General features: G+C 41.3%; 2 protein-coding genes across 2 annotated transcripts in view; one reads left to right on the forward strand and one right to left on the reverse strand.

Annotated features, from left to right (window-relative positions):
* The first annotated feature begins 3181 nt into the window (after nucleotides 1–3181).
* LOC146710304 (leucine-rich repeat-containing protein 3-like) lies at nucleotides 3182–9003 on the forward strand. The gene is made up of 2 exons (XM_085457713.1): nucleotides 3182–3387; nucleotides 5310–9003. The coding sequence occupies exon 2, from the start codon at nucleotides 5377–5379 to the stop codon at nucleotides 6226–6228; it is 852 nt and encodes a 283-aa protein (XP_085313839.1). The 5' UTR covers nucleotides 3182–3387; nucleotides 5310–5376; the 3' UTR covers nucleotides 6229–9003.
* A 4-nt stretch (nucleotides 9004–9007) lies between these two features.
* The window catches only part of col2a1b (collagen, type II, alpha 1b), a 47854-nt gene continuing 31507 nt past the window's right edge, over nucleotides 9008–25354 (reverse strand). The window contains exons 34-54 of the mRNA XM_085457712.1: nucleotides 24267–24374; nucleotides 24074–24127; nucleotides 23704–23757; nucleotides 23507–23560; nucleotides 23088–23141; nucleotides 21122–21229; nucleotides 20705–20758; nucleotides 20518–20571; nucleotides 19447–19608; nucleotides 17161–17268; nucleotides 15393–15500; nucleotides 15087–15140; nucleotides 14531–14638; nucleotides 13958–14011; nucleotides 13706–13813; nucleotides 13502–13555; nucleotides 13295–13402; nucleotides 11967–12255; nucleotides 11510–11697; nucleotides 10779–11021; nucleotides 9008–10559 (exon numbers count right to left, since the gene is read on the reverse strand). Coding sequence (XP_085313838.1) covers nucleotides 10413–10559; nucleotides 10779–11021; nucleotides 11510–11697; nucleotides 11967–12255; nucleotides 13295–13402; nucleotides 13502–13555; nucleotides 13706–13813; nucleotides 13958–14011; nucleotides 14531–14638; nucleotides 15087–15140; nucleotides 15393–15500; nucleotides 17161–17268; nucleotides 19447–19608; nucleotides 20518–20571; nucleotides 20705–20758; nucleotides 21122–21229; nucleotides 23088–23141; nucleotides 23507–23560; nucleotides 23704–23757; nucleotides 24074–24127; nucleotides 24267–24374 — 2271 coding nt within the window. The 3' untranslated portion in view covers nucleotides 9008–10412. The remainder of the gene's footprint in view (nucleotides 10560–10778; nucleotides 11022–11509; nucleotides 11698–11966; nucleotides 12256–13294; nucleotides 13403–13501; nucleotides 13556–13705; nucleotides 13814–13957; nucleotides 14012–14530; nucleotides 14639–15086; nucleotides 15141–15392; nucleotides 15501–17160; nucleotides 17269–19446; nucleotides 19609–20517; nucleotides 20572–20704; nucleotides 20759–21121; nucleotides 21230–23087; nucleotides 23142–23506; nucleotides 23561–23703; nucleotides 23758–24073; nucleotides 24128–24266; nucleotides 24375–25354) is intronic.

The following is a 25354-nucleotide window of genomic DNA, read 5'->3' on the forward strand; positions in this document are numbered from 1 at the left end:
GGACGAGTCATGCAGTCAATTTCCCTGTAATAAAGTCGGTAGATGTGGCTTGAATTTTCTCATCATTACACCAGATTTCCTCCCCCTTTTGCTACCTGTTACTTCTTATTACATTCTCCACGGGTCTGACCTTCCGCTGCTCTTCGTCTACATAACGCACCGCTCTGGTTTTATTGCTGTGCATTTTATTTCCATCAGCGCTGGTGTCATTGTGCAAATGCCACTGCGGTGCAAAATAAAATGGACACGTTACAGCTGTAAATGTTGCTCGGCTTCATGTCTTTCTCCTCATTTGCCTTTCGTTGCATTCAGACTATTTATTCTTAAATCCAGTTAATTTTCTCCTAACACGCTCTTGCTTTTACTTTTTTTTGTGGCAAACGTTAGACCTCTCCCATCTAATGTCAAGAAAACAAGCTCCCACAGACAGCATGTGCTCATAGCAATAAAGCTCATGGTGTATCGTCTAATCTATATCTGCTCTCAACTTTCAGCTGCTGAATTATTGTTTACCATTTGGCTGAGAGTGCACTAACAATATATAATGGCTTTGGAAATGTGCGCTTCCTCTTGCAACTTCTTTGGCACGCTACCTTTGTCTCAGAAGCACACAGATACACGTTTTAGTGTTATTACTCTGCTCTCTATTGTGCTGGTCCCGAGCCAAGGTCTCAATCCAATCCATACACATTTGTCACAGCCTTTTATAGTCACATGGTGTTGTAATCCCTGCCAACTGATGCTGTATTGTTTTGGGAGATGTAGAAGATAACCCCTTTTCACAGCTTGCTTCACTCAAAGGAGCAGGACACAGCAAAGGTGCATTCATCACAGTGGCAGAATTGGAGACTCTCTGAGAGAAGCATCAGATTGAAAGGAGGAAAGAACTGATGTGTAGCCTAATATGCATCGATTTGAGCTTCCCACTCTCCACTTTACCCTCACATGCACAGTTTCAGGCTTATTCATGGTCAAGTGCACTTGCCTGATTGCTGTGCACAGGAAATCACAGGGTGCTCTGTGACTATATTCTAAATGTTTAGTGTCCTCAAAAGCTCTGCTTTGCATTTTAGCCCATGCGCTGGTTTTGCTGCTACAGAACAAACGGGCTGCAAGTCTTTTGCTGTCACCCAAAGCCCCTACAAAGCAACATTTTTTAATACTTTGTTTTGTCAGCAGAGATGATTTTCCGTCTGTGTTGTAGTTTTTAACAACACAGTAGCAAACCAGATCTTTGTGTTAGTCCTCGGTCGTAAGCATTTTTAAGACGACTCCAGCACTACCGAGTCCCACTTGGCCACGCTGTGGAAAAATGGCTACTGAGAGCCTCAGCAGAACACCTGCCCCCAGCCTGACCTGTTGTTAGTGGATTTAATCCCGAGAGAATGACAGGCTAGTTACAAGAAATGCTCCACTGCTTTTTCTTTTCTCTCGCTCCCCCTCCTCTCCCTCTCTATACCTAATGGAGAGGTATAGCCACATGAGTTTTGTGGGTTTTATTTTTTTTGCCCTTTCTTTTCACAACACAGATAAAGAACAAAAACACGGACCGTGTGCACAGAAAGAACTAGATTTTTGTTTCTGGCTGGCAGATCTTTTCCACTGCCTCTTTGTATTTACAAATTTGTGTGGTTTGCTCAGTTTTCCCCTCTGAGGACAACACCCGAGCAAACAGATGATGCCAAACTGTTTCACTTGACTGCAGTGATGGTTTTCCTTGGAGTTCATATTGTCAGTGTTGTCATCATCGTGCTGCTCAGAGGCATGCGCATCCTTTAAAAGATCTTCATCCGATATTGTACAAATAGACCCTCCATAGCCTTCTCACCATGTGGTACAGCTTTTATTTTTCTTCCTGCAAATTGAACTTCGGACCCAAAATCATGCTATTCGCTCTCAGTTCAGGGAGCAAAAATAGACAATGTGCAATACTTTTTTTTCTTTCTTTTCTTGAGTAGGAGATTTTTCTATCTGCTGCCATGTGCTTTTTCATTATGCACCCCTTTGTCCCTTGTTTTCTATCTGTAAAAACCACAAAACTCAGCCTGTCTGCCGCATCATGTCTGGCAAGCATGGAAACAATCACCCATCAAGGGCAAAACATTCACAAGTATTCAGCTGGAATGTGGGGGCAAAAAAAGGCATTATACTTGCAGCGTTCTGTATTTGTCAGGAGTGGGAATGTCATAGATTTAGCAGGAGCAGGACGGGCTGTAGAGGCAGAGGAGGGATACGAGGTGCCATCATGGCTGTCAGACCCATCCTTTCCCCCCTGAGGGCTCTGCTGTACATGGGCAGATATTTTTGCTGCTTACAATAGAAAATCAGAGACGGAGCAGGTCACTCATCCCGAGAGTGCGCCTGCTCTCTGCATACATTCTGTTTTCTGCTGTTTTGTCTCCCGGTCTGATGGTGTTTCCATGTCATTTATGTGGAAATTCAAAATGTCAAGGCTGCCATATGTTCTGCTGCTCCTTTGTAGGTCCATGCTTATGTTTCCCTGCGTGTCCAAGTCAGTCTTCATTTTCAGCTTGATCCACTCTCTGTGTCTGCACACTGTGACAAATGAAGTCTCTTTCTACTTGACCTCCACTACTAAGCGTGGACAAAACAGGAGTGATTAGAAGAATCGCATTTTCCCTTTAATGCTGTTTTCCTTTCAGCTCTATCAGTCAGGACTCCTGTTTATCTAACTGTGAACAGCTGCAGGTAGGACTCCAGCCTGACAGCTTTTGTAAATAGCCCGCTCAGCTTTGCGGGTGATATAGGCTATTTATTATTTCACATGCTATATCAAACAATGATTAGGCTCTTTTTTTTTCTTTTTTTTTTTTTTGCTTACTTAAAATGAATAAATAAATTACTAATCTGTGTAACTGTGCGCATGGCTGAGTTTCAATCTGATTCTGCTGGAAAAATGGTTGGAAGAATCTAATTATATCTATAGGTTAATTAAGTTAACCAGCGTCTTCTCAGAAAGCTGAGATTGATTCCAGCTCTAGTGAGGGACAGAAGAAGTGGAGGGCACACCTCCCGCGTTTGTTTTCGTCTCACGCGCGCACACGCACACACACATATACAAGCGCGCGCGCACAAGCAGATACAGAGGGAGGGAGAGAGTTTGCCCCACATCTTTATCGCTATAACTACCCTCCACTAGTGAGACAGTCAGTGATGGAGCCTTCCGCAGGGGACAGACCGCCACGCGCTCTCAGGTGATTCTCTGTCTGTCTTCTTTTTCTGCCTTTTTGGGAAATTTGTCAACTCTGAGGAAGAGGATGATGATGATGTTCATCCAGTCTGTGGGAAGAAAAACTACAAACGGAGTCTAAATAAACATCCTCACCCGCCGCGTGGATCCAAACTTCACCAGAAACGGTTTTACAGGTGAGTTTATTTATGTTCACTTGGAAAAACGAGCCCTGACATTCAGATCCTTCGCGAATTGCTTCTCTCTCTTTAAAAAAAAAAGAAGAAGAAAAGAAGAAGAAATGCATTAACTTTAGCCTAATAAGGCAAGCGGAGAAAAAAAGCTGCACATAAAATTTAAGTAACTTCATTTTTATCGCACAAAAGTTTAAAAATGATACAGAAAAAAATCACATTTAGTGTCACCAAACGGAAAGCGCTGTTTTGTGGACGCCCTTTGCTTCGGGTAGACTAGTTGACCTGTTTCACGCAGATTAATGTCATCTAAAGTCTGCATGAAATTTCACCGGCATCGTTATCATGTCGGTGCAGGTTCATTTTGCCAAAAACTATGTTGGGTGCAGGAAATTCCGAGAATGTCTTTTCTATTTCGGATTAAATGCCTTTTAAAATTAGGAAGGGATATTAGAAAAAAAATAATTGGAAACTGCAGTCACCAGCTGTAACCACAGCTGTATTTGCTTTGGGAGCCTCCCCACCCCGGTCTTTCTCAATCCCATTCTTATTAATGCAGCAGATGATTATTTTTGCTAATTGGGGATTTGCATGCATCTGCATTCAGTATGTTAATAACGGACCGTTGAGTGCAGAGCCAAATCCTCTGCACAGTTTATAAGGCACAGAGGGCAGCTTGATGGACATCAGAGGGCTGTCACCCAGTCACCTTCAGGCATATCATCCAAATCTAGGCCGCTTGAGTCGGGGTTGAAACCCTCAGCCCTGCTGTCAGGACAATAGAGACACATGACAGTTTTTATTCTATTATGAAAATGGGGAGAAAGCGGAGGGTGCTTGACATTTTAAGAGGATAGTCTTTTAATCAAATTCAAGGAGTGTTTTGTGATTTCTGTCTGGGAACAAGAACATCATATGGCCATGCTTGTGTCAGCAAAACAAGAACAGGCTGCCCTCACACCACCTACAGACCCACATGGTTTTATTTATTTGTTTTAAAGAAAGGGGGAAAAAAACATATTTAAAGCAGAGTCCCAGTTGGTTTTGCTCATGTTGCTTTTTTTAAACTTTTGCCTCTAAACTGTGGGAGAAGCGAGCAGATGCTAACACCCAGACTGCTGCTGGGTTATTTTTTTTTCCAGCCCTGTCACTTATTGACACTGTGCGACTCGGGCAGGATTAATGTTCATGCAGTTAATAGTGCAGCAGGCAATGCTTGGGCTTATCGATCCAACCCCTTTCTAACCTACATCCTACAATACACATCTCCTCTACCTCACCCTTGGAAGATGATTAAGGGGATATGGCATCATGGGGAAATAAATACAGGGATAAATGAGATGAGCATGTATTGATGGGTGTAATGTAATGCTTTCCTTCTCATCTTAAACTTGTTATTCTGGAGGAGCACAACAGGAGAGGAATGGGAGGGTTTAAGATGATCTTTTATAATGATTTACGTCCCTTTAATGCAGAAGTACAAGAGAGGATTTTTAACCCTATTAGATCACTTAAACCGTCATTACGGCTTGAACTGTGATTCGTGAGGGAATCATTGCAATAAAACTTGCTGATGGTTCCACTGAAAGTCCAGTTTCATTTCAGAGTTATTAACAAACATTTTTCTTCGATATGCATGACAAGGGGTGATTTTCTAGCATAGAAACTGTCCTCTTACATGTTTGAGTCCATTTGTATTACATGCCTCTCCATACAGGAGGGCTTTCGTGGAATAAGCCGCGTTTAAGCTCATTCACTGTCTGTCTCTTTAGCCACTGACCTTTTTTCTGCCCCTCCTCCCAAAACATCATAATCTCCCCTTGTGAGCATTTGTTGTGATTGCATGTGTTTGCAGATTAAGTAAAGAGAGAGAGAGAGAGAGAGTCTTCATTTCCAAACTGACCTCTTTTCTCTCAATCTGTCAGATTCTCCCAGCGCAACAGTGTGCGGCTAACTGGGACCTGGTGTGTGTCAGGAGGCTATGGTGAGGCCATGTGCACGGGCTGGTGTGAGGCGAGATGTAACAGCCTCAGTGGAGGAAGACGTAAAGGACTGGATCTTCACTCATGGCTTCGTGTGTCACTCCTGTTCTTGGCTCTGTGGGGCCAAGTGTTCCCACAGTGCCCGGACAGCTGCCACTGTGCCTGGGACACGGCCACGGTGTTGTGCTCGGATGCTGGGCTGCGGGAGATCCCAGAGGGGATCCCACCAGAAACTGTCTCCCTCCACCTGGAGCGCAATTACATACGGAACATCCCAGAGAGTGCCTTCAGTAACCTGGTCCGCTTGCGAGACCTGTACCTGTCCCACAACCGCATCGACTCGCTTGCCTCTGGGGCCCTGCAACATCTGGGGCCCGAGCTACGCCTGCTGGACCTCTCACATAACCAGCTGAGGCACGTCAGCAAGGAGGAGTTTGGTTCCACTCGTGCAAAGACACGTCTTTACCACAATCCCTGGCACTGTGACTGCACACTCCAGGAGCTGATGGAGACTCTGAACCTGGAGCCTGAGACAGTGAATGGGATAATATGTGAGAGCTCTGTGCGGGGGGTGGGTGAGGGGAGCAGGTGGGAGGATCCGGGGTCACTGGGCGAGCACGCAGGCCAACCGCTGGTTAAACTGCTGGACTCTGGGGTGAATTTCTGCAGTCTGCAGAGGAAGACCACTGATGTAGCCATGCTGGTGACCATGTTTGTGTGGTTCTTCATGGTCATTGTGTATGTAGTGTACTATGTGAGGCAGAACCAAGCCGAGGCTCGCAGACATTTGGAGTACCTGAAGAGTTTACCCAGCCCACGCAAGACCCCTACTGAGACAGATACTCTCAGTACAGGTTTCTAAACTCCTGCTCAGCTGAAATTTAAAAGAAAATGTTATTTTTACCAACCTTGACTTTGAAATTCTATGTGGAGTTATGGTGAAAACCAGCAGTGGAAGATGCACACACAGAGGAAACGTAGCTCCCGAACACCCTGCAAATGTCTTCATATTTCCTTTCCCATCATATTTTTTGCTAATTGTGGATAAAACAAATACTTGCTTACTCATCCCACCATCTCTACTGAGAGAAAATTTAACAATCCCTAAAAGTACAAAGTGAAAGTGTAACATGTAAGACATCTTCTTGCACCCCCTCTTTTATCCTCCCACCATGCTTCATACTGTGTTCTTTTATCTTAAATTAAGCTCTAATTAGGAGTCGTTGACCAACTGACCCTTAATAAAACTACTGAAAGGCACTAATCAGCTGGAGTGTTTATCAGGTCGAGGACAGTGTGCAAACGCTAATGTGTGTCATCTTATAATTGCTTGTCTAATATGTGTGCGTACGTGTGCACGTGCATTTTTGTGCATAGCTGTGGCCGTTTTTACTTTGATATTATTGATTTTGCGCAGATATAATTTAAGCCTTTTTTAATATATCAGCACTGACCCAGTGTTTGTGTCACTGGAAAGCCTCTGATCTAAATTTTCTCTAAGGAATCCATTAGAGCTGGAGGTGAACTATTGTGTGTCCGTTTAGTATACATACCCAGTATCGCCTGGTGTACAGAGAGTCCAAATCAATTTAGAAAACAATTATTAATACACATATTTATCCAGAGAGGAGCTGGTAGAAAACCTCGAGTCCTGATTATTTGGGGCTGCATTTCTTTTTCTTTTACACAACCCCATCCCAATCGATTTTCTTTTAAAAGGCAGTGTGAAAATAAGCAAAACACTTTGATAATAAATTGCTTTGATTAGAACACGACAGATTGTAGTGTTACAATTAATGCTATTCCTGTAGGTGTACCGCAGGTGCACTGAATCCTCAGCCTAGCTTTTTGCACGCATGCAGAACAAACCCTGCCTGGATAAACATCCGCATTTCACCCAGTATCACATGATTTAATTGAATTCAGATTTACTGTGGTAATATGTTAGCATTCTGTGAGGAGAGGGTGTGCAATGTGATTTAATAAATCTGGATTTGTCATCCTTCACTGTTGCATTAGAGACTGTAAAAAGCCCTATTTTCAGTTTGCTAGTCAACCTCTTTAAAACGTGTCTCCATACCGGAGTGTGGGATCATAAATGGGGAAAAGTAAGCTTGTTATTTACGGCATAATTTTAGGTTTCACTCTCATTGTATTCAAACACACACACAAAAAAGACTTTGGAAACAAGGGCAACAATGCAACCCAGTCAGCAATGAGTGGTTTAATGGGAACAGCTAGTTTATAACATGTTTTTATAGGTATGTGAGCCACACAGATCTTCAGATCAATTTGTAATAATTATGACTTAAAAAAAATCTCTTTGGACCAAATACCTGTTGGTCCATTCTAAAACCAAGTTATGGTTATGGTAAACTACTAATACCAGTATGTTAGCACTGTCATTGTGAGGATGTTGGTAGGATTTAGCTCAGAGCACTGTGCTGAGGGACCATACAGTATCATAGAGCTGCTAGCATGGCTTCTTTTTTCATGTATCATCCGTATGTGATCGATTAAAGTGTACAAATGTCTATGTGGTCATTATATACAATAAAATATTATCTTATCTAAAAGCTGGGTTGGTAAAGTGGGAAGAGCCGAGGCACACGCTGGAATAGGTCAACATTTAATGTGTTATATTGATAAGTATGATTTGTTTACTTTGGACCCTCAGAGAGAGATTCTGGTTCAGGTCTGCGCTGTTCCCATGCTGTCAGAACTAGAGTCAGTTATTGATATTGTTACGATCTGTGTGTGAAACCAGTTTCGTTAGTAAACCGCAGGCAAGAAGAAGACGAGAATAAAACGGTGGACGCTCGTTATGTGACTTAAAAAGCAAAACTGCCTGTGAATAAACTGTATGTGTAACCGTACATACTCTGAATATTTCTTGAACGTTAGCTGTTTGTCATAAATCCTACATCTAGTGTTGATGTGCCTGAGCTCAGTTTCATATCTTTATAATAATGCTCCTGGTCTCTCCAGTGATGATTGTAACAACCCCAAAAATCAAATGTTTTTTCCTGTAGATTTTTTATTATTATTATTATTATTGATGATGTATTTCCATCCCAGTGATTTGTTTTCTTGTCTGTTTGTTCACCCAAAAATATCCAAACAAGGGTAAACTCATATTGGAAAGTATTACATTAAATAATAAATGAGCCATGAAAAGCGACGTTGGGGGAAAAACAGAAAAAAAAAATACAAATAAAACAAACATTGCTCTACTTTGTTTATAGAAATGCTTCTTGATTTATTTCTACTGAAGATAGAAAAATGCAATTAGAAGAATAGAAATGAAGTACAGAGAGACAAATCGCAGTATGAGCTGATCGCAGTTGGCAGTGTTTCCCATTTCTACTTTACTGTGCATGAAAAGTGAAGGAAACGATTGGAAAACCATCACAGGTACGTTTTTTTTCCATCATCAGTCAAGGCAAAATTAAACCATATCCATCACTGCTCTTCCCTGGAAATAAATCCAGATATTGGCACAGAAACATAAAATAGAAGCAGGGTAGATATGATACGTTGTCTTTTTTATTTATGTTTGAATGTTTCTTTTAAGGACGAGATATTTCATCACCGGGGAGAACAAAACGGAACATAAATAAAACGCAACTTCAGCCTTTGACTTGGTTTTGTCTTTTATTTCCAATTTACATTAATTAAAACGTAACAAAAACAAGTCATGATCATAATAATATAATAATGCTATTATTATTAATAATAATATTATTATTAATAATAGAAAATATACACAACCTCACACAAATGGACCCTCTGGCTGGCTGTAGGACCGGAGCAACAAAGTCAAACACGCTTTACATCGTGAGTGTGAAGCAGAGGGCGCGTGCTGTGAGGAGACTGAAGGCAGGAAGCAGAGAGGGATGAAGGTCAGGGCGGGTGGGGGGCAGCAGACTGGGCTTTAATGATCAAATTTTCAAATCTTCAACATGTTGGTCACACACATGTAAAGATTTGAGGTGGAAAAGGCCTCAGTTTCAACTTGTCAAGATCTTCTTTTTTAGCGTGAGGTAGCTTTAACATACCAAAACAAATGTTAGGAAAAGAAAAAGAAAACAATTTTTAAAGAAATGAACATGACTTGATTGTAAAAATTTACGAGGGGGCCATATTTGTTTATGTACGAAGGCACGAAGCAAAGAGGGGGGGGCAAGCCGGGACTTTTATCACCCTGAAATCCAAAATCCTGGGCGACATGCTCTCTCTGAGAAACTGTATATATATGTATACACACATATACATATATATACATATATACAGGTCACTAAATGTGAGTATCTGGCTGATAAAAAATACAAACTGTTTTACAACAATAGCACCATTGACTTTATTTATAATACACAGTAACTTTTGACACACTGTGGCAGTAGAAATAGGAACACCTGCACTTTCTTTGCAGCTTGATTGTTGTCGTTTCATTCTTTAGTGGATATTGTACAGGAGCGATGGGATGGTTAGAAAAGAGGAGGAAGTACGAGAGAGAGTTGGTGGAAATTATTTGTGTGTAAGCCACTTTTCAATACTTAGCAACAAACTCAGTCCTGTCACACCAGGGATCTCAACCTAAACAATAAATAAATAACACCAACACATTGTTCTCTCTCCAATTCCTACGTATGCTCCTGTACTCTCCTCATACTTCCTCCTTCTTGTTCGCGAATATGCAAAAGATTAGTTGGCAGGGAGGGAGAAGGGGTGCAGGTGGGGAGGTAGCATTTTTGGAGAAAACAGGGAGTCCGTGGTTTGGGGTGGGCAGGGGCGAGCTGACTGGAGGCAATGCTGGATGAATCACAAATGACAGGTGCTGGTGCCATTCAGTGCAGATATCCTATGGAGTTCAACTTGGAAAAGCACTTTCTACTAAGAAAAAAAGTCCCATTTAAAAAAAAAGTGTCTTGATTTTTCTTTTTTTCCTCTTCCTCGCCTCCTTTATCTGAGGTGTGCTCCTCTTTCATGTTATTTTCTTTTTCAAATCTCCACTTCTTTTTTCTCGATAATTTGATCCCTCGTTCTTTACAAGAAGCAGACCTGCCCGACATCGACTCCAAACTCCTGGTCTGCTCCACCGATATCCATGGGTGCAATGTCCAGGATGGGCAGACGAGAGGTCTTCTGTGATCTGTATTCAATCACCGTCTTGCCCCATTTTCCCGTGTGTCTCTGTAGAGCGAGAACGACAGGTGCAAACAGCTGTTAAACAACCTCTAACTACTCCAGAACTGGAGAGAATGAGATTAGTTTCGTGAGTGAACACAGCAAGAAATTTGTATGAGCTTTATTGTTCTCTCAGCCACTTTTAACATCCCTCATTACGTTTTTACAATTCTCTGACAGTGTGGGTGTAATGTATATGGATGTCAGCCATATTGCTGGTCTTACCGTGCAGCCATCTTCCAACACAGCGTAAGTGAAGCGGCTGTTGCCCTCGGCTCTGATCTCCACGTCATTGGAGCCCTGCAGCAGCACGGCCTTCTTCAGGTTGCCTGTCGAGCCGTCCATGTAGGCCACGCTGTTCTTACAGTGGTAGGTGATGTTTTGAGAAGCCTCAGTGGACAGCAGTCTCAAGAACGTCATCTGAATGGCGGCAGTGTTGGGCGCCAGGCTGTCATCGCCATAGTTAAACTGCATTGCATAGGAATTGAAGGAAGGGAAAGTTAGAATAACAGTTGCAATTGTTTTTATGGTTCAGTTTATACGCATGTGTGTTTTTTTCCTGGTTGTTGAGATGATGTTTCAGATTTTAAAAACCTTACATACAGGGGCTTTAAGAGGGAGTCATTGATTTTATGTCCTCGCTCAGCCAAAATGTGCTTTTTATTCTTCTGCTAAACTTTATTTATAAGGTTTCTACTTGAGACCAAGATGCTTTTTAACTTTGCTTTAAGTAAGACTAGTATAGACTTAAGAGAAAACGATGGAAAAGGCACTGCTCATCGTGCAGCAGAATCCATAGACGTGTCAACCAATGATCAATATTTATGCTGAACTGCCGACCTGCCTCCACTGTTTTCATATCATTGACTTTTTAAAATAGTTTAACATGTGCATAGCAGTGAATCCGCTTCCCGTTTCACAGGCACAGAGAATTTAAAAATGTTGATGCAACTTACATGGAATCCTCCATTCATGCTTTCTCCGAACCAGACATGTTTGCGGTCCTTGCTCTTGCTGGTCCACCAGTTCTTGCGAGGGATGCTGGAAGGCTTGGGGTGGACGCAGGACTCCCCTGTCTCCATGTTGCAGAAGACCTTAATAGCATCTACGGTGCAGCCTTGATTGGGATCAATCCAGTACTCTCCTGCAGATGGAAAAAGACAGGAACATGGGAGCGCATCATTCTCGGTCTTTGGTAAATTAAAAATCTGATAATACTTGGAAATTTATTGTATAATGTTTTGTTTTTCTAATATTGAAAAAACAGACTAAATCAGCTCAATCCAAACACTCCCCAACTGCAGAACCTTGGCTAATACAAACCTTGACTTTACTAAATTGAGATGGCAAAAAATTCCTGTCTGTTTTCTCATCTCACCCCAAATTTAACCAATTCCCCTCGGTGTCACTCACCACTCTTCCAGTCAGGGTGGCACAGTTTCAGGTCTCTGCAGGTGCGAGCAGGGTTTTTCTTGGATCCCTCAGGGCTGCGGATGTTCTCAATCTGGTTGTTGAGAGATTTGAGAGTGGCGTCGACCTCAGCATCATGCTGTCGGAGATTTCCAGAAGCCTGGTCGGCTCTCATGTACCTGAGAGGATCGGGGCCTTTCTCAGTCTGACCCAGACCAGCGAAGGCAGACATATCGATGCCAGGGCCCGGGGGACCAGGAGGACCAGGGGGTCCGGGGTTTCCAGGAGGACCCTGAGAGAAAAGAATAAAGACGGGAGGGTTATATACTTCTTCTTTTTTTGTTGAGTCTTGCAATCATTGCACTTCTGCATTATTTTGCCCTTTTCTGTCAAACCCGTCAAGCCTCTCTTCCTGATGGGTTCAGGAAATCCTCTACAATCTGTTCTTGTATCTCATTTCTATTAACTTGTCTGAGACTTCACTCCCACTTTCAGCATCCACGTAGTAAGCGAGTCATTCATTTCCACTGATACTCACATTTAATTTGACCTTTGCTAAATTTTTCCTTCCTGTTTTTCAGTCCATTAATTGCCACTTAATTTGTCCATTTCTTTTTGCAGTGCACCTACAATTCCTGCTTCAATATGAAATTATGAAATGCAGACACAGTTTCTGCAGCTCCTACACCATAAGTGTGCCCTCCTTACAGACTGACTTTACGTCTTCGACCATTATCTTTAATAAGGACAACAAATTTGCTATAATCTGGTATAATAATAAAAAACAAACATTAAAAAAACTTATTTCATTTATATCCACTTAATTTTGTCCCATGTGGACATTATGTTTCTGGCTTTTTATAATATTTTGCTGCTACTCTTTGTACCAATCAATAAAACGTGTTAATTTATATAATGGTTTTGATTTAAATTTGACCCCCCCCCCCCGACTAATAGTGTTTTTTCTTTTGCGACAGGGACAGAGAGGAAGGATCGTGTCATGACTGACTGTGATGTAAACCAGCGAATAATGTTCTACGAAATTATTTGCGCAAATGTTCAACTCACGTCACACAACTAAACCCCTCAGATCTCGCACTCATGATGTCATGAGGTCGTGACAGTCGTGCACAGTTTCCAATCTTGTCCCATTCTTGTTTTTTCAATTCTTGAAAACAACTTTGGTATTCTCATGTATTTAACACAAACCTGTTTTTTGCAGAATGTAGCAAAAAGTAATAAAAAAAACTATTATAAATATGTGACGGAACAAATTAAATTAAAAAAAAAAAAGAGGAGCATGAATTGAATGAGCACAAAAAAGCACTCACAGCAGGACCGGTCTCTCCACTGCGACCACGGGGTCCAGGGGGTCCAATGGGTCCAGGCAGACCATTTGAACCGTCTTTTCCAGCAGGGCCAACGGGTCCAGGTGGTCCCTGCAGAGACAGTTTGAGATGTTAAGGTCTGAAGATGAGAAGCTAATGGTTTTTCAAAGTGACTGCCACTTTTTATTACAGTTGAGTATTTGTACTCACACGTTGTCCTGCAGGTCCAGCAGGTCCAGTAGCACCCTGGTCTCCAGGTTGACCCTAAAGTAGAAGAAATACAGTAAATACCTGAAGCATGATGACAAGAAAACTGCACTACAGCAAAGGCACGGATTAGTTGAAATGACTGAGCTGGTGTACAACAAAGTTCAGGAGGCAGACGTATGTTTACAGGCAGAGAGTGATGCTTACTGGAGGTCCGGGGAGACCCTGCAGACCAGTGAAGCCTCGGTGTCCCTTCTGTCCTCTTTCACCAGCTTCTCCTGCCTCGCCTTTGTCACCACGGGGTCCTTGGGGCCCCTGAGAACAAAGCGTGGTAATATGTGTGTGAATTTCAAGAGTTAATTTAAGCCTTGTGGCAAAACCAATTTTCTTTTGTTTATTCAGGCCAGAAATTATTCAAGACTTGGCATGCAGCTTTGTTTCTCTCAGAAAGAAACATACAGGCATTCCTCGGGCACCAGCAGGTCCTGAAGATCCAGCAGGTCCTTGTGGACCCTGAAACACAAAAGAAACAAAAGGAATTATGGACCATACGAACACAATGACGATTATTCTAACTTTTAATAATCTGCTAGTAGAAATTTCATTAATAATTACAGTAAGTTTCATTTTCAAGATTTAGCAATTTGTCTTCACTCTGTACTTGTCATTGTGTACCAGCTGTGTACCTCCTTGTTCAACAATATGCTTGTATACCAGTCAAATATGTCTGCGTTTAGGAAGCAAACTGTGATAAAATAGTCTACAATTGTTAACATAGTACACTGACTGAATGTTATGTAAATGAGAAAAGCAAGCACAGAGTTTAATTTTCCTCTTAGACCACAGGTCACTCAGGGATAAAACACTTGAGACATACTCCTCAGCACTCGCTATCAGACAATATGCTAATTTCCAGCAGAGAAAAATCCACCTTATATAAATCTCATAAGGCCAAACAAACTTTGCTCTTCAGCTGCAGCTTTTCTAGAAACATCTTATTTTAATTTAGCTTGTCTTGGAGGTAATACTCACAGGCTCTCCTCTGTCTCCCTGTTTGCCAGTGGGACCAACTGGGCCAGAAGCACCAGGAGCGCCCGGAGCACCAGGAGCACCAGCAGGACCAGTGTTACCACGCTCACCCTGCAGAGTGAGAGCACAACAGTCAGGGATTTACATGTAACGTAACATAACTCAATTACTGCTATCTACTTAAGCACAAGGTTTGATAAAAGATGTTAGAACCAGATGGTAAAAATAAAAATTTAATGCACATATACTATATAAATACATTTTTATAAAACTGTGCACTCAGAATAAAGCTGCTCAAAATACAGAAGTCCAGCAGCAGACGAAGAAAAAACTGAGTGAATATGATTGTGTTTTAAACACTATTGCATGTGATTGTATATTACAGGAGGCTGAATCTATAAAAGCATCTCATCAGGCTTCCGGCTGCAGTTTTGCTTTGCTTCACGCTGCTGCTGTTGTGCAGTCTTATGCCACTATCGTGCAATACTGATTTGAACGTTTCCAAAATATCAATAAGGGTATTAAAAATTGGATGATAAGACCCAGACTTGCTTCTCACCTTATTTCCAGGAGAACCATCTCTACCAGGAGGTCCATCAGATCCAGGGGTGCCCTGTCAGATAATGGAACCAAATCAAATGTTAATAGTTTCCACCAAACCAGATGTCCCCTTAACTGAATACAGATCAGCTGCATAATAAACCTGCTCCAATATTAATGTGGTGTAAACACAATGCAAATGTAAACATGACACAACGGCGGTGCATAGTAACGGACTTCACCTGTCGGAGGAAAACAGCTGAGAGCCCTAATGTTGCAGATATGAATCTAATTCACACATGCTGCATGCTAGCTATTCCCTGACCTCTCTGCCAGGCTCTCCAGCAGGTCCAGTCAGTCCAGGTGGTCCAACAGGTCCAGGGGGTCCACGGTCTCCAGGACCACCAGAAGCTCCTTGCTTTCCAGGCTCACCCTGAGGAGAAATGAGAGAAAAGACTTTTAACTGACTTCATTCAGTTGTTACCGTTATTATTATTTATTTAGTCGGATTAGTCCGCTACATAGAATATAACATGTTTGATGAATGCTGTCATTTTATGTTAAAAGCTTAGCTTCTGCTGTAAAATTAGGAAAACAAGAAACAATTCTGGGGTCTTGTGGATATAGAAATAATGTCATATTTAATTTGAGTATGATTCTGGTCTGTAGTCATTGTCCTTTTTGTCGACCAATCACAGCTTTGTGAATGATCAGAGAGGATTAACTGAGCTTATAAAGGTCCTCATAGGCCACCTTAAAAACCTGTCAAGATGGTCATTATATATAACTGGGATAAAAGGGTACATTTTTGTACATAGTATGCTTGTGCATATTCCTACAGTACATATCAAATTTTATAAATCATTCATAAATATTATCCTCAAAAAGTAACTGAATCCACAGTTCGACTTCACTTCCGCTACTAAAATCATTTTCTCTGCTTGAAACATTCCTGGGTGACTTTCCTGGCATCACTGCTGTTTCCTTGGCATCCCTTTCATGCGTACGGATGAATAATTGATGGTGAGGACATGCCCACTGAGATGTTGTAAGTAGGGGACAAGCTCATGTCACGTATCTAATAGTGTGAGACGCAAGAAGGGGAGGCTTCTTGTCACATGTCATCTTGTGCATCAGATAGACTCACATGGAGAGCAGCCCTAGCTCATGTGAGATTCGATTTGACTGTGACCCAATTAGGGCAGCAGAATGACAGTGGAGCCTGTCTGAAGGCTTTGCACATTCACTCGTACTAAGTGACAAAACAGTAGGCACTCTGCTCTTAAGGCGTCTTCCTGAATATTTATTTTACCACCCTGTTTCTGAAAAAGTTGGGAGGCTGTGCGAAATGTTAACTGCAGTGCAAGGATTTTGAAACCTTTTGCAGGTATGAATGCAATGCACAAAAACAGAATGGAAAGTAGAGATTTGTAGTTACATTTGTTTACATTTTTGTTTTTAAATTGACAGATATTAAGTTGCTTCCAGCAAAGATATGGAAACACCTCAATCTGAGTAACTACAGACACACAAGTGGAAGAAATCCAAATAAGAAAAACACTTCAAATCTATGAGCTCCAACTTTACTGGATTAGAGTTTAAAAAACACCAAAACGATTACATAATTACATCACCAACTATTTTCAACACTGATTTTCTTTTCTTAAGTTGTTTTCTTGATCAATCAATTAATGTCAAAATGTCAAAATCCAAAAAAAGGAGAAAATCAATAAAAAAAATCAACGGGTAAGAAAACAACCTTTGTTCTCTAGTTTATCTGAAGCATGGAAAATTAATTGTATTACATTATATATCACAAATGATTTTGCTTATGTCTCATGACTAATACATGAGCTTATATTGTAATTTTATTTCAGCTCTATTACTGTGAATTAAATGTCTACATAACATTTCTACAAAATAGATAACAAACATTTTAAATTTGTAATGTTTGACTCTTGGAAATTATGAGGATCATATTTTAGGATTTATTCTGACATAGACTAAATAATGTGTCGTTTTATTAAACTAAATAACTGACAGACAATTTGCAAGTTGAATTTTATGAGTGGGTGAGTGGGTATATTACTTACAGAAGGTCCAGGCAGACCGGGGAAACCTCTCTCGCCACGCTGTCCAGGGAGACCAACAATACCGCGCTGACCAGCCAATCCCTGAGGACCTGAAGGACCAGGCGGGCCCTGAGAGGAGAAAAGTGGCAGAGCGGTGGTTATATAGATTTTTACTATTATTATTATTATTATTTTGGGTGGTTATGGATTCATTTAATAACTATCAACAAACAATTTTGATCATATAGGTATCAACAACCAAGAAAATCAGCTGAGAAAAATCAAGAGATTTTACAGTTTATAAATTTAACTTCTAGTTAAAACAAATCTGAAAATCTAAACCTAATCAATTAAAAAAAATCACCCAAACTAGAAAGTGCACAAATACTAAAACGAGTGAATACATGGATATAAAATTACAAACTAAACAATGTAATATAATATAAATAGGTTCAAGCACCTTTCATTCTGGTGTCCCATAGACTCTAATATATCTGCGTTTAGGACTAAATAATTTTAGCCACCGGTATAACAGGATGTCACACAGAAAGGTGACGGTGTCTTCAAAGAATTGTTTAAGAGAAAGAAAAATATATGATTGATAGTTAAGTAAGAGGACTGATGGGGCTCTAATTTCTATCCTTTTAATGTGAAGTTACAGTGAGAAGCCTTTCGTGGATAACAGCTAATAAAACACTCAAAGTGATCCATCAATCACCAGCCACTTTATAAGGCACGCCTGTTCCACTGATTGTTAGCGCAAATCTAATCATCCAATTATGTGGCAGCAAATCAGTGGCTTTAGGCAGGCAGACATTGTAAAGAAGATCTGCTGAAGTTCAAACTGAGAGTCAGAATGGGGAAGAAAGGGGATTTAACTCTTTTCCTCTTGAATGCGCAGTAGGGGTAATAACCCTTGTATATTTCAGGCCTGCTGATGGAGAAACAGAAGACCACGCTGGGTGCCGTTCCCATCAGCTAAGAACAGGAAACTGAAGCTGCGATTCACACAGGCTCACCTAACTGGTCAGCGGAAAGCTGGAAAGACATTATCTAATGAGTGTCTTCAGAACTAGGTTCAGGATAAAAAACATGCATGCATAAAAGTTGAGCATTGTTTAAATGCCACAGCCTGCATGTGTATTGTTGCTGACCATGTCTTTATGGCCCTTTATGACCACAGTGAACAGAAGGATGATGAAACATGTCACAAAGCTCAAACTGGTGTCTTGAACATGAGAATAAATTCACTATTCTCTGATGGCATCCACAATAGAGCAGCTTTGATTTGGGCTTTTTGTAAACAAAAGGGAGGGGGGGGGGGGGGGGGGGGGGTCTAACCTAGCAGCAGCAAGTTGTTCCTAATTAAGTGGCAGGTGAGTGTGCACAGTTCATTTAACACATACAGACATGCAAAAAAAAGAAAAAAGCCCGGAGGTTATGCAGGGCGCTATTTCTTGCAGGTTTTGTGATGTGTGATGACTTTTTGAGGCATCACTTTTGTTTACTGACAAACGCTCAATACAGTTCAAATACAATGCAAAGCAAAGATGTGTTTGTGTCCTATGATTTATCTCTTCTGTCATTTGCTACACATGGGATTTTATTCCCAGCTGCAGTTGCACTTTTCAGTGTCAGTCTCTCCATCACCTCTCCTCATCGCCACAGCTCACTCTTTCACATGTCCTCTCCCTGAAAACATGTCCACTATAAACAACTCACTCCAAGTGACAACTGAGCACCCAGTCCAGCTGACAAAGACTTTGATGTGCTGATACATGGTTCAAGGCTGAAAATCTGTAATCTATAGGATAGTCTTGGCACAGCAGCTATCTTGATGTTTGGGTAAGCTATCGTCTGTGGTATGTATAGTATGGTATGTCATTGTCTTGACTTGTCACGTGTTTGTAACGGGCGCGTGCAGGCAGCTCTGGGGGTAGGCAAAGTAAAAGCCTGGGCTCCTGTCATCAGTCTGTCACTGGCCTGTGCTACCCTGTGCTGTCAGATGTCTCGGTCTGCTATTACAGCCAGTGATGGACACTGACAGCTCTGTGCAGTAATGGAGGGTGTTTCCATTACTGATAAAATTGGCTCTTTGGGCTGACAGAGCCACACAAACGCCGACAGACGTGCAGAAAACAAACACATCTGATCATTTTCTACTCCCCAGAGTAGCTCTAACGACCGCCTAAATATGGTGCACTGAAGAGGTTTCAAGTATTACAAAGTAAAAAGGAGTTGCAGGTGATGCCAGCCAGTGTCTTGAGTGTTTTATGATGGAATCTGATTGTAGAATGAGAAACTCACAGGTGGACCATCCTCTCCAGCGTCTCCCTTCTCTCCGGGAGTTCCAGCGGGACCACGAAGCCCAGCATCACCCTGTCTGCCTGGAGGTCCACCATCTCCCCTCACGCCTTTGGGTCCATCTTTACCGGAAGGACCAACAGGACCAGGAGGTCCAGGATTACCCTGACAAGTGTGAGGAGGAGGACACATAAATATGAATCATTACTGAAACATATGAGTATTTTTTGTTATTTTAACTATCCAGTGATGATATGTACAGCTCTATATGACTTCAAATAACACATAGACTGTATATTAGAACCCTTACAGGGTTAGCCTGTTTTCTCACAATATGTTTCTTTGCAGCATGTCTGCAGAAAATGAAAATCTAAGCAAACACACTGTGGTGAAGTGTGGAGGTGTTGAAACAGCAAAGGTAAGCACTTTATAGGTGCAAATTACAAGGTTTCCTATGACACAAAGAAGTCAGGCAGCATTAGAAAACACATCCCTGTATCTGTTTCACAACAGTTTCTCTTGCTTATAAAACACAAATTAAACCAGCTGTTCTTTTTTTCCCATACCTGTGATAGATGTAGTTTTATCTTTATCTTTTTATATAAACTCCACAGTCAGACAAAAATAGATTTTTCTGAAATTATATCAACTACAGTTATACACCAGCAAATATAATTACGATTTATGTTTTTTGGCTCGGTTTGGGAACCCAGTAAACCAATTCAGAATTGATCTTTTCAAAGGATGGCATGGATGCCCCATCAAAGGTCAATAGATGGTTGATGATTTTGAAAATATAGCTTTTGCAGATTTATTCAAAGCCATTTAAACATCAACAGGAGTTTCTGGAACTATGGGGAGATTCACCACCATCTTTAAAATGCTGAATAGGGAATATATTCAGCAGAAGCACACGATAATCAACAGCTTACAGAAAACACTTTATTTTTGCTTTTCCTTTAATTTTTCATTTGCTCTTATCATACTCTTAGTTTTGGTATCACCACTACACGTGTAAAGCTGCACATGGAGTCAGTTTGATGGAGGGTTTAGTCATCAGGACGCTGAACTTACATTGGGGCCAGGGGGTCCAACTCGGCCGGCAGCCCCCGGGAAACCAGTGGCACCCTAACAGAGATGGGCGCATTTAGACAGAGTCACAAATAAAATCCTAAAATAATGCTTCCTGCACATGTTATTATGAGACAAGAGTAAAATAATTTAAAAGTGAGACTCTTTGGTATAGATAAAAATCACTTACAGGAGGTCCCTGAGCACCACGAGCACCTTTAGGTCCAGAAACACCCGTGGGACCCTGAAATGAACATATTCTGTGTTACACTCTGACATTTGTTGTATTTTATAGTAGCTCGTTTCTGTCAGCTAGTTTCTTATTCTGCCTTATGTAGCACAATCACCACCAACAGTTGCTGTCACTTTGTAAACTCCACCATGCATGTTTAAAAGAGAGGTAGAAATGAATGTTTTGCTGATTTGTGCATACATAACAGTTTCTCTTCTTGTAGGAAAAACTGTCACTCAGTGCCTGTCGTACTGTTATATAAAGCTTTTGATTAATAAGAAAAACTGGGATACAAACATCCAGTGTTTTTGTGCAACCTTATTTTGGGTTTAGAAAACATATTTATAGTGAAATAATACATGTAGTGACACTTACAGCGGGTCCAGGGGCTCCAGATGGTCCTTGGGGTCCAGGAGCACCAGCGTCTCCCTTCTGTCCAGGTTCTCCCTGCTCTCCCTTGGTTCCAGGCTGACCGTCAGCACCCTGAAAGCAAAAGACAGAAACAGCTGTTGATATACATCAAAGGAAAAAAAGTGAAAGGACTATGTCTTAATAATCAAATACTTTCAAAGGTCTTTCACAATTACCTAAAAGAATTGTTTAAAGGCTCATTTTACACATGGAGTTCTGTTTACCTGCTAACACTGCATGTAACATGTAACCTGTGTGGATCCATTATCATATATTAAATGGTTTGTTAAATTATCGGTTAACAGATCTAACTAAAAAATATAAGATCTAAGATAAGATGACATATCTTCACTTGTCTTTTGTGTCGCTGCAGTACCAAACTGCTTAAGTACCCCATTTATGATGGAGAAGTACATCAAATTATGCACAAATCTCTGTTTTTAAATCCCAATCAAGTCAGGCCATTGAGTTTATGACTCTCGTCTACAAGTGCTACTGGTGCAGCATTTAGCCTCGTTGTGCCCACAGCGTCTGTGTTACATACACTTTAAAGTGGACCTATTATATTTTTTTTTTCACAGCTCTCAGTTTAAAACATGACCAAAGGTTCAAATGATGCAGTCAGTGAATAGTAATGCCCAAAAGCTCAGGCATTAATCTGCTCTAAATACTCAATTTCATGCACTTTTTTTCTCTTTTGAAGATGTGGGTCATGTAGGCATGTAGCTCTGTGTGGAACTACATAAGCCCCACCTGCATTTCAAATCTTCTGTCTTACTGGGACAGCCAATTAGAAGAAAGCTAGCTTAAAGGAAGGAGAGCTGTGGCTTTAGACCAGCGGTCCCCAACCTTTTTTGCGCCATGGACCGGTTTATGTCCGACAATATTTTCACAGACCAGCCTTTAAGGTGTTGCGTATAAATACAGTAAAACAGTACCGGTACCAAAAAAAAGGAAGATTTATTCATAATACACGTGAAAAGACCCAGATAAACCGAGGTAATGTTGTCCTCGGGTCAAAAATGGTCCCTGGGTGAATGGCAAACAAGTATATGGGAATCCCGAGGACAACACAAGGGTTTTAATGATACATACAAAAAAATAACACTTAAAACCGATAAAAACCCTGAAAACCATACATTTCACATGCGAGCCTGAACTCTCACGACCCGGTACCAAACAACTCACGGACCAGTACCGGTCCGTGGCCCGGGGGTTGGGGACCGCTGTTTTAGAAGATCAACTGAACTTGAGCTGCATTGAGAAAGGATAAAATAACAGCTGCTCTAGGAGAGTCCAAGAATACAAATACAGAGCTGGGGTAGGACATGAGATATAATTACACAACAATTTCAAAACTTTTAATTGCAGCTCCTAATGTACTGTGATAGTTGGTGTGCTCTGAAACAAATAGCATTTAGATACCTTGTAATGTTATTCATCCTGACAGAAAATCAATAATTAATCATTGTGTAAGGTAGAGAAAAAACAACCTGTTTAGAGATAAATTGTGCTGCCACAAATATATTGATGAAATCCATTTGGAGGGATGCAGCTTATTAAAAAACATCTATTTTATGTCCATCGTGAGTCTTTGGCAATAACTAAATGGATGTTTGACAAAAAGACACTAATTTCCCTCCACAGATATTACACCGAGGAAACAAGACATGTGTCAAGATAAAGAAAATAATAATTCACCGAGGCCTAAAACTGACGTAAAGGCAGTTAGACGTCCAAGTGTTTCTAGATATGAGCGGTAGAAAAGCCCCGCCATGTAGATGCAGTTATTTTTTTACTTGCAGTTAAATAAGCAAGTTGAACCACTTTAAAGTAAAATTATACTTCTATTACTTTGCTAACAAGTCGAAACATAAATCACTCAGGAGTCTGCAGTAAGATTAGTTCATGGTGATGGCTTTCTACTTACTGGGGGTCCAGCAAAGCCAGCAGGTCCAGGAGGTCCAGTCTCACCCCTGTCACCCTGAAAGATGAAGACACAGAGGCATTAAAAACTCAGGTGTTAGGCCAACTGAGAGAAATGGCGGATCTGTTGAGACCAATGTTTTAAAAATAGTTGCTCCAATACTTCAAAATGCCTGGCTCTAAAGGAAAACTGAAAAGCTTAAGTATAAATATAAGAATAAAGAAAGATGATGATAATTCAGGCTGAGGTGCTGAACTGTGACACCATAAACCAGGTGAACGAGATCTATAAGAGCATGCATGCTGCCTAAAAGCCTTAATATAATATACTAATATATGATGATTTGACCTAGTCACTGTGCATGCACCAAATTCCTAATCTGATATGTTTTCTTTACTAAAACAATAAACTGTGACACTCACAGGAGCACCGCGGACACCAGGAGCTCCAGAAGGACCAGCAGGACCAGATTCACCCTGCGAGAAAATACAGGAAGAACATCAGCAACATCATACAGAAGGTTAACTTTACATTATAGAAACCTACTTAAATAAAGACTTGTGCAGAACAAGACATTACATCATTTAGATCAAATAAAATAAAAGTAAAAACGCCTCACCTTCTCACCATTGGGACCAGCAGGACCAGGGGGACCAATGGGACCAGTGAGACCCTGAAACATGAAACAAAAAAGTATAGTTAGTATAAAGACTTGGAGAGGTTTGTAGTGTGAGAACAGAGACTTCACACTTTGCTTTAAAATGAGCAGCGGGAATAACAAAACACTTTTATTCTAAAGAACAAAAGAATGAATATTTTAGATTTCAGATTACATTTAAAGTATAATATGCTGTAAATAAGAGATTCACATGTGCAGATAGATATGTATGCAACATTTTATTTCCAGGAAATAAATGAAAGTCGTTCTATCTGTATTCAGCAGAAGCTACTGTCATTCACGAAAACCCAAATGAATGACAGTCACTCACTCTGGCACCATCTTTGCCTGGAGCACCTTCGGGTCCTTTCTCTCCAAGGTCTCCCTGTGGGGATAAAGAACTGAATTAAAGTCTGTCGTGTGACAAGAAAATATGCATAAATTTATACTCAAGTAGGGAAAATTCCACAAATTGAGTGTTTATGCATTCAGTTTGCTAACACTTGTTTCCCATCATGGCTTACTCTGTCTCCTTTGGGTCCGGGAATACCAGCACCTCCTCTCTCTCCAGGCATACCCTGCAGGCCAGGGGGTCCCTGAGCCCCTGCAGTACCTGCAGGTCCAATCGCTCCCTATTATTAATCAAAAATATAATGAGATGACAGGTTTGGGTTCAAAGACAGGAGACATTTCAACTGTTTACTTTCTCTAAGCACCTGCTACACATGCACAAAGATGTTTTATACCTCCTGATTCAGTCAAGGTCTTTAAAAAAGACTTGCAAAAAGGCTTGTGATGATGTTCTGTCACATTTCAGACAGATTCTGCTCGGGCTTTGTTTAATAACCCACAATATGAGTCAGAAACACAAACACGGTGCCGTCTCAGAGTGAGAGAACATCTGCTCATTCAACAAAAGAGGCCGATGCTCATCTTTGTCCCTGCCTGTTGTCTTCAAGGTTAACAGATGACTGTCATGGTCTCCGCTCCTCGTCAGCTGACAGCCGTCAGGTGTTTTGTTTTTGTTACCTTTCTCTCTCACCTCTGCTCTCCCTTTCTCTCTCGCCCTCTTCCATTCTCTCTTTCTCCTGCCGGGGCGGAGCTCAGTATGGGCTCCTGCCCCTGGCCTACGCACCTGGAGGTGATCAGCACATCTGTCGCTGATCATGAAAGATTGGAACCCTTCTTAAGAGGGCGAGTCTGCTCTACTCGTCGCTGGATCGTTGAGTCATCAGCGTCAGTCATCCTGTATTTTGTAAAGTCAGTTTATGAGCATGTCTGAACCAGGAGACTAATGGTTTTTTTTCTGCCTGTGCATAGATTGCCTCTGGACTTGTTCTTCCCCTGTGCCTGGCGACTGAACGGGAGCAAGAGAGATAAAGGAGAGGAGATGTGCTAGGACTGAATGGAAACTTTCCCTTCCTGGACTCCTGCCTCTTTCACTCCTGGACCCTGGAACCCCGGCCCCTTTTTCCTTTGACACCATTATGTGTATATATGAATTCCACTGTAGGAAACACTGTAAATAAATGCACCTTTTGAAGACACTAGTGGTCTGCGCGTGAGTCCGATCTACGAAACCTGACAATGACTGAGAGAATAAAAGAGAAAA

Source organism: Copadichromis virginalis, linkage group LG5, assembly GCF_057382275.1.
Source record: "Copadichromis virginalis isolate Kocher_CV1m ecotype Utaka linkage group LG5, C_Virginalis_male_GT1.1, whole genome shotgun sequence".
NCBI classification, from domain to species: Eukaryota; Metazoa; Chordata; class Actinopteri; order Cichliformes; family Cichlidae; genus Copadichromis; species Copadichromis virginalis.